This window comes from Numenius arquata, chromosome 10 (assembly GCF_964106895.1).
Source record: "Numenius arquata chromosome 10, bNumArq3.hap1.1, whole genome shotgun sequence".
Taxonomy (NCBI): domain Eukaryota; kingdom Metazoa; phylum Chordata; class Aves; order Charadriiformes; family Scolopacidae; genus Numenius; species Numenius arquata.
In genome coordinates, this window is record NC_133585.1 from 19,780,273 (window position 1) to 19,795,239 (window position 14,967).

General features: G+C 42.9%; 1 protein-coding gene across 1 annotated transcript in view; it reads left to right on the plus strand.

The window, feature by feature from the left end:
- Positions 1–14,967, plus strand: part of IPMK (inositol polyphosphate multikinase) — a 44,770-nt gene that overhangs the window by 10,666 nt on the left and 19,137 nt on the right. Inside the window, exon 3 of the mRNA XM_074154854.1 lies at positions 10,896–10,992. Within this exon, the coding sequence (XP_074010955.1) occupies positions 10,896–10,992 (97 nt within the window). The remainder of the gene's footprint in view (positions 1–10,895; positions 10,993–14,967) is intronic.

Consider the following 14,967-nt stretch of genomic DNA (forward strand, 5'->3'; position numbering starts at 1 on the left):
TCTACCTCTACCCCTGCGCTTGGGAACCGAGGGAGCCGATTCACCCCACGTAGCATTGGGAACAGATAATCGGGCTAGTCATCTGGCCTTTCTGGATAACAGATCTCCCACCCATCGCCAGTTAACGATGTCTCCGTTAACTGCTGTAGCAGTAGTCTGAAAGTTCAGGGTTCAAGCCCTGCTGACATAATAATATGAATGCAAGGAAGCTGTTACCACTGTAGATAATAGAAATTGTTTTTCACTCTTGTTACATGTCCTGAAAACAAAGCCAGGATGTAAGAGACACAAATAGCTCCAGCATGTAAAAGAGATTTACATTAGTTAGGTGAGAGTCAGGCACTTGAAAGCTAGGAAGTCATGGCTTCATGGTTGCCCGCACAATTGTTGTTCTGAACTTTCGCTGGATGCATTATACTGCAGCTTTCAACGGGAGAACGACCTGTCTTTCTGTTTTGTTTCCCCTGAAGAACTTACTAACCCATTTTTCAACTTGAAGTAAGGCAGAATTAATATCATTTGTGCAGCTTCTGCGGTCTCTCTGGTTACAGTCTCTGAGTTTGTGACCAGAGGGTGACGTGTTAGTGAAGACCCAATGACGTTGATACTCTTGAAGGCATAGTTCCTTGTGCTTCTGTGGTTACTGAGAAAAATCGAGCAGTAAATATGCCCCTTTGGACCATTACCAATAATTTTCTCCTTACTGTTTTATTTATTTCATTCTCAATAACCTGCTGCTACTTCGGTGCTGTGGCTTTTCATTGCTGCCTGACGCTTGCTGCTTTTTTTTGCATTGTCTAATTTTAATTAGCATTCAAGCAGCTTCAGGCAGTGCAGAAGACTTCTGATGACTTCCCTCCTCCTCCGTGGCATGAAATCAAGCTGGCAGGCTGAAAGATGTGTTTTGGCCTGGAAGCTTTTGCGTAGAGTTGCAAGAACTGACTCATAAGGCTCAGCCCATATAGCGCAGATCACGATAAGGCAGCCTGTGTTCTGTAAACTGTTCTCTGCTGGTGACGGGGAAGGAAGGGAATCGGGGAAGCGAAGCGTGTCTTGCTTCAGGATGAACTACCCTCTTCTGTAAACTCAGTTAACTGGTTTTATAGTCTTGATTTAGATGCTTATCATTGACTGAAAAAGGAGTTGATGATGGCCATCGTGCTGCTGTCGTCTACTAAAATATCCCTATCCCGCCATCAAGCCTCCAGCTAAGGTTCTCATTTTCAGTCTTGTATGGACAAAGATTGGAGAAATAGGATGTAGCGTTCTCTTAACCTCTTATTCTGGGGGCGCAATGCCTTGCCCAAACCTTTCATCGCTCCTGCATTCATGGCTGTAGCTCAATATCCTGAAAAGTTACCTTTGGCCCCGTCTTGTTCCGGTACATCCGGATCTGCTGCGTCTCCAGAAGAAGTATCGGTACTGAAGTATACAAATTACCTGTTCGCAAACACAGTGAGCACGTTCCGATACAGTCCATTTCTGCCCTTGGCGCTGTTCCTCCTGCTGAGCAGCTCTCCGGGAGCGATTCTGTTTTCCTGGGGAAATAAGCAAAATTAAGCACCAAACCAGCATGTAAACTTGCCTCACGCTCTTATGCTTCAAACCATGAGCTTGGACAGAAGTATTGTAATAAAAGGAAGGACACGCAGTACTCCTCAGCTAATGAGAAAAAAAAAAAAACATCTTTTTGACCAAATTGAAATACTGGCGGCTTGTATTCCGATCTTTTTCACATTAGCAGTCGTCTAAGAGAGACAAAGGATGAAGTGTAGGCTTAAGAATCTGCTGAGTTCCTACTACTGTCCTACAAACACTCAATGAGTTTTGTACTTCAGATGGCTATGAAATGACTGCTGTACCAGGACAGTGAGACTTAGAAAGTACGGCAGATTTTTGTGATTCTTGCACTCTGCAGCAAAAAACAAGTTTGAAAGGGACGCACCACGCAGCCGAAGCTTAACCTAGAAGGGTCTGGTGAGAATCTGTTCCCTCTGCTCCTTGCGTGCTACAGAATAAACTACAGCCTGCTTTAATAAATCTAAGAAAACCTCATAAAAGGAGACAGTAAAAAGCCATTATTGCAGTTTGATGCTATCGGGGAACTACTGGGTGGAGTTGGTAACGGACTGAGTAGCCTACAGTCCGTGTTACGTAAGTAAGCAGTAAAAAATAATAATCTAGTTCTCTTTTCAACCTGATTTTGAGGAAAGTTCCTTCCCAAGAGTAGATATGGCTGAAAGTAGAGCAAAAACGCATAGTTTTGAGTGTGCATATCCATAGCACGTTGAATGGGATTAAGTTACAGTACAGTGCTCTTGCTGTGCTAGAAGGTCATGCAAGCACTGACTTTTTCAGACTAGATCAAATGTTGTTTAAACATCAGTTTAGTTATGAATGTTTCAGACTATGGATAAGCTTACTGAAGGTGTGTTGGTGTTCTACAGAAAATACTGCACTCTGTGCATTCTAAGTTTATTTAAAAATAAGATATGGTTGGTGGGCTGCCAGTGTGAGATTGGGGAAAGTGTAGCTTGCCTCCTTGAAAGAAAAGGAAGAAAAAAGGAAAAAGAAATTCAGTCTCTGAAAATAAGAATTCCAGCTCCAGATTGGAAGAAGAAAAAAAAAAAAAGGTTAAAAGGTTTGTAGTATAAGAATATTGCATAAAGCCAGGCCTCTGTATGTGTGGAAAGATATGTGAATCACTGGTGCATATGGTGGAAAATAATGTAATGTTTTGGTGTGTTCTTGGTCATGCAGGTACTGGGTTAACCATAAGTAAATTAAAAAGTCCATAAAGTATCATGTCAAATATCCCACTGTGTGTGTAACATCCTTGTTAAAATTCCCGTAATATCCAATACTTAGGGAGCAATTTGGTAGCAATTATTTTTTTTTTCAGTCTTTGAGCATTTATTTTTCTAAGTGTGTGTTTTATATATATATGCACACACACATACATATATTATTATATATATAAATCTTATTGAAGATGAAGCAGATCAAATGACTTGCCTCACCATGCCTGAGTGTAACAGAATCCACTTAACCAGACTTTAATTTTTTTTCCTGTCTTACTGGAACAGACAATGATTGAAAGCTTCCTAAGGTTTCTTAGGATTGTTATTACTGTTCTTCTTTTTTGTTTTGCGCCCCCTCCCTGTGTTCTAGCACAAGTTAGCGCCGCTCCTCTCCTTTCTTGGCAATGGTGAGCAGGGGGGCTGCTCGCAGGTTTTCCATAGATTATATGTAAGTGGGACTCCAAGGAGTTGTTCAAAGCAAACAGAAGAATATTACTAGTTATCACAAAACAACTGTTTTGATGTTAGTGTATCTTCTCTGACTACTGATAACCCCTCTTGCGTCGAAAACATCAGAACAGCTTTTGGGCTGTTATTTTTAGTTGTTGTGGAAGGAGCTGTTGCATACTTTCCCAGAATCGTAAGCCATCAACTAAAATTCCTGTTAGTAGGTGCCATTCTTCGCTGTCCGTTACAAAAAAAATAGTAAAAATAATAAAATAAAAAGAGTATTACTAGCTCCCTCCTCCTTGGCGAGTGTTCTCATCGCAAAGTAGAGCCTGTTGCTGGCAGAGGAGCTTTTGGTGTGGAAAAGGAGACTATAAATCTGATGTAATGCTTGCAGGCTAGCCCGTGAAATGATCAGTTTTGACAAGTGGCTGCAGGTGGGGGCTGAATATTGTGGAAGAAGGGGTAAGGTGTACTAGGAGGTGGTAAAATACATAGTTGCTGGTAAAATGCAAATAATTTAGATGAATGAAATTGTCAAAATTAAGGGGAACACAAACAGTTTTTTTAAAGGATGGTAAAAAACGTTGTTTTAAGCATTTCAGAGGTATTGATGATAGATGTACTGAAAGAGCAGTTTAAGCAGAGGGCCTTGGCCAGTCACTTGGGTGGTGAGCCAGCTCAAGGTGCTCAGCAGGCTGTAGGACCAGCTGGATGCTGACGTTGCTGCAGGGGATGGGATGAAAACGTGTGTGGGACTGTGGTAGCCCTGGCTTGGATTGACTTAAACTACCATGAAACTGCATCTTTAGGGTAACGCTGCAGGAAATTCTGTGTGAGGGCTGTCTCTTGCAGTATTGGGAGAAAACCAAACCTAACTTCTGTCTGTCGGGACTTGCCTCCACTTAGAAATGTAAAATTAAATGTTACCTATCTGAGTATAACTGCTTCAGGGTTCCTCCCACCCCTTGGTCTCTCTCAGTCCCTAGCTTGAATCTTCAGCTGTGATCAGATAGCTTTCCAGAAACAAAGGGTAACGCTTATTAAAGTTCTCCCAAAGTGGGACAGCAATATTGGCTTATTTTCCCCTTTTGTCCTGCTGGTCTACCATTTTACTTTTCTTTCAGTAATTCCAGTGATACCTTAAGCTTGAACTCTTAAATAGTTGGAGTTGCTTAAAAAAAAAAAAAAAAAAAAAAAAGTCTTGGAGCAGAAAGCTTGTATGAAAATACTTCAGTTGCTGTCTTTGTTCAACCTGCTTTTGTGCCCGTGAGGGTTTGGATGTGTCAAGGTGGTGGTTTCTGACCAGGTCTGTGTCTTGCCTTAAAATGCTAAACAGTTTCATGTCGCAGCACTGCAGAGCTGTCTTTTGGCACAAGAGCTGTCCAGGTAGATGACAAAACCGGTTGTACCGTCCTTCTTCAAGGGAGGTGTGAATTGGCAAAGCGACTTGACTTTTTGCCTTGAAATTTGCTGGATTTCTCCGTCCGCTGGTAGCTTGAGTGTTTTGCAAGCGGGTAATGTCAGGACAGGGTTGCTACAGCTCTGTTGGGTGAATGGTGAGTGGCGTCAAACTGAGGAGGAAGAGTAAGTAAGAACGGGGGAAGAAGTATTCGGTGTGTTAAAACTGAAACTTCTTTACCAGATGACCAATGGTAATATGTCTTAACCACTCTTTTTAGGCTATGTTCTCTTTATTTTGGCCTCTAGTGGAGGGTACCTAGTGTGAACTCCGCTCCAGTCTGTCGTACGTGCAAATTGATATAACTTGGACCAAAGGAATGTAGGTTCTGAAGTAGAGACCTTGATGTGCAATTCACCATGTACTTTAGGACTATATTCACCAAAGAGTCTCATAACCTACTTTAGGAGGCTGCTTAACAGGTGTCTGAGCTGTTAATGAAATATAATCACCTACATTTTTTCCTGGGGATCTTCTTTAAGAGCTTGTTGGGGTTTTGGGGGAAAAAAAAAAAAAGAGATGAATGGGATTGTGGTGCCTGAGGGATCAGGCTTTGTTGCACATCCTGAAAAGAGAATTATTTTTGACTTCAAAGTGCTCTCAAGTTCATCAGACTTCAACTCTTCAGCAGTTAAAGCTGTTAACATCTGACGGTGCTGCTAGCAAGTTGTGAACCGAGGAGAGGCTGAAGGGCAAGAGGAAGCTCAGTTCTGTGGCAAGAGATTTGTGACGAAACGTGGTCTCTCATTTTGCAATTTTGACCAAGAAGGCCCCGATGCCCAGTGCCCTGCTCCGTGCTCAGCCGGGTGGCTTGCAGCAATTGTACAGAGGGGTGTGTGGGTAACGTAAATAATTTAAACTTGCTTTGCTGTTAATCTGTAGTTGCCCAGGATTCGCTTTGCCTCTTGTAAAGATGATTCCGTGCCTGAGGCTGTGAATCTTGCTAGGGTGAGCCTAAATTTGACTATATAAAACTTGTGGAAGTGGATAAAATAAGGCCTGCTGGTTTTTTTGGGTTGTTGGAGAATGATTGGTTTGATAAACATCACCAAATAAATATCTCTTTGGGACATTTTTTGAAGGTTATTTCCACAGCCTTCATTTTTTAGAAGGCAAGATGCCTAACTCCTTGCTGTGATGTTGTTCTTTTCCCTGGCTCCTGGAAGAAGGATACGATCGTCACAAGTGTGCACCATTCTTATTTGAAAATCCATTTATGTGATCACGTTGTGGGAGTATATCCTGATTTGTTTTAAGCTTTTTTGGGTCTTTCAGTAGGTATCTTCTGTGAGAGTAACGATGACGATCTCATGTATAGTACTGCTATGTGTTGGATAGTAAAATAAGCAACGCAGCGTAATAGCATGTAGCATAACAGCATTCACAAATATTTAACTTCTGGAATTACTCTCATATCAGACATTTGGAATATAAACAGGGCTGGCTCAATTCCAGTCGTGCTTGTGGAAACAAATACTGCAGACGCTCAAAAGTCAAAACAGGATGGTACTACTTTGAGAAAGAAGCAAGGGCTATCTAAGTTCTTAGTTGCTAAATTCACAGCTGCTGTTTCAACCTCAATTTTTGTTGGCCTTTGTGATTGCCTGGTGTAACTGGGTGATGCAGGAGTCCGGAGGGAAAGGCTGTGTGCGCTCGGGTAATTAAAGTCTGTAATATAATGCACAGACATTAGCAGGCAGAATTAAGGTTGCACTATCATCTGTAAATCTTGCATTTGCTAATTTGAGCACATGATTTATTAACTGCTCTGCACCCCTCAAGAACCCCCCAAAATCCACGTTGGAAATTCTCTGCCTGATACTGGCAGCTGGCTGTATATCCTGAGGCTCTGCAAGCCATAGTGCCACTGTCCCTTTAGGCTTGCGTCAGACTGATGTGCCTACCCTGGCATTTAAAGTTTCCTACTCAAATGGCTTTAAAATAAATGCAAATTTAAAATGTATGTTCTTTTAAATCAACTCTTGTGTGCTTTAGAAGGTTCTCTTCAGACCACGTTTCTCTCAAAGCGGTATTTTTTCATCGGGACAATTGAAGATGAGTCTGTACTGCCAGAACTAGATTCCTGTTGAAATCTGAACATTTGTTTTGCCCTCCCTCTCTCGTTTATGTGATTAGCTAGTCTTAAGAAAACAACAACAAAAAAAAAATATCCGAATGTCACGCTGCTTTAAACGAGGAAAAAAACTTTCCCGTTCTCCCAAGCAGCCCCTGTTTGCATTAAAAAACAGATGAATCTGTTTGGATCAGACTTACCAAAACAAACAGAGTGTACTTTGGATTAAAAACTAAGGGATGGTAAATTTGCCTCGGTATTAAAAAAGTCCTGAGTAGCTGGAAATTATGACTTCATGGTGTCTATTAGACTATCTGAGCTTCCACAGGCCGTATCTGGGGCATATTCTTCCTATGACTTAGTTGCTGTAATTTGTAATGGTCTTGTTGTGAGCCCTCCAAATGTCAGCATCCTGTTTACTTGCTTTTAAGCCCAACAGTTATTACATTTTCTGTCTCCAGTTTGTGCTATTGGAAGAACGTAGCCTGTGATACGTAGAATGGATACCTCTCCTGGCTGAGCTGGCACTGAATTGTTTTGCAGTTCTTGATTTGTTGGATGAAAACGTTATGGACAGTTACCAGTAAAGCAGAAATAACTTAAATTTGTCAGTGGATGCTGGAGAAATGGACCGGTTCTTGCATTAAAACAAAACAAAACAAAAAAGCGCAGCTGCTTGAAATGAAATTGAAATATTGCTGATATAAGTAAAAATAGAATGGTTTCTTTCTGAAGGTTGCTCTGGGGTAAGGGATAACCTGTCTCTTCCTTGCGTTTTCCAGCAATATCGGTAGCAGTACCTTCTGGGGCATTACTTCCTGTGTAATTTTAGGGATGGTATTGTCATATATGTGTTTATATTCGGCGTTCTGAATGACATTTAAATGTGTAGCTGGCTACCAGGTTGTATGAAAGGAGAAGTGTCCATGGCGTGGGTGCTGTTTACGAGGCCCCTCTCTAACGAGCATAATGCCTGAAATGTCCGATTCTGTTGCTTTGCCCACAACAAATGACTTCCTCTGATCTTTATTAACTGAGTGCTTATTCTTGTTTGACATGCAAATACATTACAGGCTGAGATTGAGGTCTGTATTAAGGTCAAATAAAGTGCTTTGTATATATTACGTCAAACTTAGGAGGGGAGTTTATTACTGTTTCTGGGAGCAAGATAACTCTTGAGGGACAGAAATAATGCACTTAGTTCTGTTAGGCTGAGGTAATGATACTGAACAATGCATTACTGTGAGTTTTGTCTCCATTTAAAATGTCTTATATCAGTGTATTAAAGGATAGACTACTTGGAAGATAAGACTCCTGGAGCTCTTTTCTCCGTTTGCCCTGGACTTTGGGCTATTATACCCCATTATAAATTATCTGAACATCTTTATTGTATCCTACCATTTGAAATACACGGGAGCATACTCAAAGTTACTTGTTAAGTGTTTAGTACTGGACCCTAACGTTGATAATTAAAAAGCAAGTTAAAGCAAGAGTACTGTCTTGTTTTAAAAAATGGAAGTGGTCTCCTGACATGCCACTTTCTCGGAGTACTTTTTTTTTTGCCAATAAATTAAGCAAACAAGTTCTTATTATGTTTGCCTGTCTTTTCAGTTGCGTTCAGTGTTTCTATTTCTTGTCTGCTGCGCTTTTTGCTTCCATCTCTCTCCTCTTTGTCTTGCCCTAAATACATATACTCGCTGCCATGGAAAGGCTGTGATACCGCGTATGATGATCCCTACCTCTCAGATCTGCTGAAATTCACCTTGGAAAAGAGAATTTGTGCTGGTTGAGAATTTGTGCTGGTTGTGATGCTATTCCCCGCCTTGGCTATGAGGTGCTGTGATAATAAACTACCACAGCAAGCAAAAATTGGGGTTTGTGCTGCTTGTCTGAAAGTACCCACAGCGTGAAGCGATTCCACCGGTCCGTGCTTGGAGTCCTGACCCAGAAGCAGCCGTCTGTACGGTGGGGAACAGCCAGCTCTTAAAAAGGCAGCAGGGGATGGATCTGTGCCTCAGCACCTGCATGGGGCTAATTTTTCACTCTCTCTTCTCTCCCACCTGTAATTTTTTTTTTTTTTTTTTTTTATTTCTTTCCTTAAGCTAGCGAGGTCAAACTACACTGCAGGCTTCTAAGGAAACCAGTGTCTTCTGCTGGCAACATCTGAGGCTCAGCAAAGAAGCGTTGCGTAGGTAAAAATACACGATGGCCGCTGATCCCAGGGACAAGCAAGGTTTTCTGTCTTAGAGCAGGAGGATATCGGCGTCCCGGCTTGTGTTAACGTGGAGGAAAAATACATCTAGGCGTATGATTACCTGTAGCCCTCGGAGGGGGTGCCAGCTTGTCAAAAGCAGGACGTGTGGGAAGAGATCAGTGCCCTGTGATGTGACAGCGTGACTCGTAAGACACACACCCAGCAACTCTTGTGTGCTTAAGATAGCAACAGCGGTGGTAGAGGGTGCGGCGGTAGGCGTACCTCTGTGTTGTGCCTCGTGCTGTGCACATGCTTGTGTGGTTTGAGCTCTGGGGATTTAGCCCCCCTCCTTAGGATCTTTAAAATGGGGTTAATGCTATGGGCTGGTTAAAGGAATGGGCCAAATTAAATGCTCTAGCATAAAGTCAGTGTGGATTTGGTTGTATCGCCTTTTGGGTCACTGCCCAGTGACGGTGTCGGAATAGCGGCCGGTATGAGCCCGGGAGAGCCCCGGCACGGATGTGCCTGAAGGGCTGTGGAGCAGCGCCGTGTGTTTGAAGCACACTGGTGATTTGAGTTTGCCCAGTTTGAGGTTTCTGCGATGAAACCTAAATTTAGCACAAACCCACACTGACTAATTTTAACATTCTGCTGCTGCACGAGGCTCTGTCTAGAGTTACACGGCATCGGTGATCGTAGCCGAGGCTCGCCTTGATGCTCTAGAATAGTAGCTGGGCTTCAGGTCTGGGATTCTTTTCCTCCCTAAACGTGTTAATATTACAATGCTAAAGGCATGTATTTGTAGTTTCTATCGCAAGATATGACCCCACGGTGGTTCAATGTGAAGCAATGGGCTGAGCCAACTCTGCAGAGCTCTCTTAACACCTTCAATAATTTTTTGCATCGCTTCCGACTTTGCAGCGGGCTGCGAGAGCGGTCCCGTGCTCTGCCCGCTGACACGAAAGCAGCACCGGTCCCTTGTCCTGGTCACTCCTACGCAGCCTCCGTGGGTATTGCTGCGGGGCTGAGGGACAGGACACGGGTCTGAGAGCATCAGAACCAGGAGAGCTGCAAGGGGATTGGGATGAGATGGTTCCTAAAGGCAATAATAATCGTCGTGACCTCTGCTTGTGTGGATGGAGATCTTTCAGTCTGCCAGAGCACGCTCAGCTACGCCGGATCTCCGATGTTTGTAGCTAGATCTTGGGGCGGGATGGGGGGAATCTGGTCGAGGGAATGGTTTTGAAACCCTTTTTAACAACATTGCGGCAGACTGGTGACAGTCATGCGATTCCGTAGCAGATAGTATCCAAGGCTGGGTTTTAACTCTGCAAAGAATTACTCCTTCAGGAATACAAGCCGGCTGCTGTTCCCAAAATGTTCTTGGTTTTCTTAGGGAAGTTGAAAAAAATGTTGAAAGCATTGAAGAGAATGAAAAGAAATAGATTTGACTTGTATGTTGTCTGTGTGGTGTAGTTACAGGACGAGTAGCTTTGGAGGAAATGAGGAAACACTAGCCAGTCTGAGCTTGTATACTTTACCTGATGTAACTTAAAAGCTATACCATGAAGTGTAGTAATCCTATACCGTCTTGGATCCAGGATGGGAGAACACCCGTTTTGCTAAATAGGCTTCAATGCTAACAGTTACAGTTTAGATTTAAGTTAAGCCATACATTATTCTTAGTTAGAGTTGATTCATCTTTTCCACTTTAAAATTTGAAAGGAAGGATACCATTCACTCCTGTCGGACTGTGATAATTATCATCTTCATCTTGTATGTTTTTCAAATGTAAAGTAGAAATCTTAAAACACATGAAAACAAAGACTGTAAGAAATGACAAATATGGGACAATCAGAAGTATAAAATGAATGTTTTAAACTGATGATCTCTCCACCCCTCCCTAATTTATTTCAGGTTTATGACTCCGACTGTTGCGACAGCATTCTTCTGGAACTGCGGGAATATCTGCCAAAATACTTCGGTGTCTGGTCACCACCTACTGCACCAAATGGTACTGTTCTAATTTTATCTGTTAATCCAAACCTCCTGGAAAAATCTTCTGGAGACTGGTTTTTGGCAGTTGTGAGCTCCATAGGGGTGGTTTTTTTTGTTTTGTTTTGTAACCCAATAATGTTCCCTGTAACAACTGGTTTGCAGTCCTCTGGCTGGATTAGATTCTTGGGTTCTTCCTCCCAGGGCAGATGGAGCATAGTCATTTGTATGAGTTGCGATGATGGAGGGATTGGAGCATCTTCCTGATGAGGAAAGGCTGAGAGAGCTGGGGCTCTTTAGCCTGGAGAAGAGAAGGCTGAGGGGAGACCTAATTAATGCTTACAAGTATCTAAAGGGTGGGTTGAAGGATGATGGAGCCGGACTCCTTTCAGTGGTTCCCAGTGACAGGACGAGGGGCAACGGGCACAAGCTGGAACATGGGAAGTTCCACTCAAACATGAGGAAGAACTTCTTTCCGGTGAGGGTGCCAGAGCCCTGGAAGAGGCTGCCCAGGGAGGGTGTGGATTCCCCTTCTCTGGAGATCTTCAAGACCCGCCTGGATGCCGTCCTGAGTGATGTGCTCTGGGCAACCCTGCTTTGGCAGGGGAGTTGGACTGGATGATCTCTAGAGGTCCCTTCCAACTCCGACAATTCCATCATAATCCATGAAAAATGGGTAGGTCGGGGTCTAAGGTGTTCAATCTGCTGCTGGATCTCCAGAGGTTGGATCCCATTGCCATGCTTCATTAGAGAAAGCAGTTCTTTCAGCAGGTACCTTGCTGGGGAGCTCTCTGCTTGCCATCCTCTGTTACTGGTTGGAATGGAACAAAGCTCTGGTATCTTAACTTTGTGTTTGTATAATGTGTTAGGAGTCAGGAAGAAAAAGGTGGTTTTAGAGGACAATTGGAAGATTTTTCTCTTCAAGAGAAAACAGGTATTATTGATGTATTTAAAACAGAAACTAGTTTTTCTTCTGCTCTTTCTTACTCATGTTGGGGAAATGGAGTTTTGGGAACATACAGAAATAAAAGGATGCTGTCCAATCTATTTAAATGCACCAAAACTAGATGCTGTGCTCCTTTAATATACCTCTGCTGTCTTTTGCTTATGCTGCCACTCGATAGACTTGTTTTCCAAAGAGAGGACTAAGACGGTGTCCAAAGATACTGTCTACACTCTGGGAAAAGAAATGCAGGCAGGATTGCGGTAGTACCCAGCACTTTCTTGGCTCAGATCTGCCTCCACGCTTTCGTACTTGGCACTAACTCAAATAGCTCTATTGGAGCTGTCTTCTTCCTTCCCTCATAATTTTATGTGTCATGGACCTCACTTAATGTCCCCTCCAAACTGCAAAGCTATTTTTTTTTTCTATTCACAGTAGGGTCTTAAGATGTAAAAACACCTGGTCAACCCAAGATACTGTAATTCAACACACCCCCTCCTTTACCTTGGGAATTCACTAGCTAGCGCTGTGCACCACGGGGCTGAATTTTGGCAGGTCTCCACCTGTAGTCCAGGCGTAGCCAGTAGGAATAACTGTTTAAAAGGAAGAGTAACTTTTAGTTTTGTTTTCCTTTTTGGCACGACTACGTGCTATTGCGAGCCCTCTTCACGGAGAGCTGTGGCGGGGGTTCAAACAAAACGCTCCATGGCCAACTCTTGTTACCTGCAGTTTAATGAGTTTTGTGTAGGATAGGAACGAAGTGCGTCGGAGATAACGGAGCTTAGCAGAACGTGTGGACGCTGGGTCCATCCAAAGCTAAGGAGGCAGCCGGTCACCTTGGAAGTCATCTGTTGTTTAGCGGGTATTTTTCCAGATGCAGTTTTGCTAATGCCAGGTGTGAGGGGGAAAACCTCTGTGTTTGTTCGTCCGTACATGGCTCCAGAGGACCCCGGAGGTGAAAAGAATCACCAGTGCCGCATTTAAGACCGCGTAAAAAGCGGAGGATCAAGTTTTGAAAAATAGGAAGAGGGGAAGTAACTGCACAGAGGAGGGGAGATCAAGGGGAGGCTGTTTTGGGGAAATCAGGGATGGGTCCCCAGATTAGCTGTGGACTAAGCTCTAGGTGAAAAGATGGAACAATATGCTTAGCTGCTGTGGTGTGTTCCAGTGACATTAGAGGAAGGAGTCCAGCTGCTAGAAAGGTGTCTAGTTATTAAGTGTTATGGTTTGAGAGAACCCATAACAATCTATTGCTGTTAGACAATTATTCTATCGCCTGATGACCCCTCCCCACCCGGAAAGGGGAATCGGGGAACACAAAGGAACACAAGGGTTGAAGTATAAATAGATTTAATAGACTAAGACTAAATAATTAACAATAATACTAAAGAACCAGTATTAATCCCGATACTGATATAAGATATTCAGAAATTACACTCAGCCATCTCTATCAGCAGGAAGCCGTGCGCTCCAGCAGTGGATAGCAAGTATCAGACACTGGGAGCGCAATGACTTCAGGAGGAAGGGAAGGGCCCAGGGCTCTGGCACCGGGGCAAGGAATTGTCTGGACCCGCCACCATCAGGGAGAGAGCCAGCTCCGCAGCAAACTTTTCTAATTTATATTGGATGTGACGTTCCTGGTATGAAATAACCCTGTTGGCCAGCCTGGGTCAAATGCCCAGGTCTTGCTCCTCCTCGTCCCTGCACCTGGCAAGGCTCGAAAACACTAAAACCTTGAATCCCAGAGAGCCTGGCTGGCTATAAAGTAAATATTTTCACAAATTCAGACACTAGAGTCTTCTACAAGTGCACTTTTCCCCAGCATTAGAAGAAAAGTTAGTCCTGTGTCTCTCAACCCAGGACATAAGTTTATGATGGAGGATCTATTTGTGGGTTTTTGCAGTCTTGACATCAGAAGCCCGATCTTTCCTTTGGCAGTCACTGCTCTACAGACTCTGGGGACACAGCTTCAGACAGCCTCTGAGTGGTGAACCCAGTAATCCCTTATTGTTGTTAAATTGGACGTAGGTGACTTCTAAAAAACCAAAAGTTAAATTAAAGAATCTATCAGTTACCAGACTATGCTTGCTGCACGTTCTGAACTATATATATATATATTTAGAGCGTTGGTATGGAGGAACATCAGCTTGCCTGGTTTGCCAGGGCAGAGAGAAGATGGCCATTGGTATCCTTGTTTCATATAAAGTTCTTTTATTTAGGAGATAAGGAAGAAGAGCAGCTCCTTGGTAAGTGGTGTCTTGTATGTGCGGCATCATACTTATTACCTTGGGTAGAGGGTTGAGAGTTTGAGTAGGTTCACGTAGACATGAAGAGAATTGGAGGCTTAGGTCAGCAACTGAGGCTTTTCCCCGCTTATTTGTATGTTTTGAGGGGTGTCTTGTACGTCGTGAGAAGTAGTCAGATGCCTCAAGTTATTTTGTCACTTCTGATTCCAGTGAGGACTGAATGTACGTGCCCGAGTCTGAAGTGGTCCATGCCGTGCATACTTGCTAAATTTTGGTGGTCTTTTTGGTTTGTCTCCTTCAGGACTGTAATAAAACATGTAAATAACACGTCCAGCCACATCTTCAGCCTCCTTCCCTCCTACTGAAAAATAAAGAAGGGGAGGGCAAGCCTCTGAGGAATGATTTGTTTAAATCCTTGAAATACATAGTCAGGATTATCTCCCAAAGCTAAGATGGAAAAATCCTTACGAATTCTTTTCTCTGCGGGGGATTTTAAGGCATGATTTTTAGAAGCACGCTGGGTTAGCAGTGTACTCCATGATAATTTAGAAAATCTGAACTGCTGGAAAAATCTGCTCTTTTTTTCTTTTTTTTTTCTCTTTTCTCTTTTCTCTTTTCTCTTTTCTCTTTTCTCTTTTCTCTTTTCTCTTTTCTCTTTTCTCTTTTCTCTTTTCTCTTTTCTCTTTTCTCTTTTCTCTTTTCTCTTTTCTCTTTTCTCTTTTCTCTTTTCTCTTTTCTCTTTTCTCTTTTCTTTTTTTTCCTTTTTTTTCGTTTTTTTTTTCCTTTTTTTTCCTTTTTTTTCCCC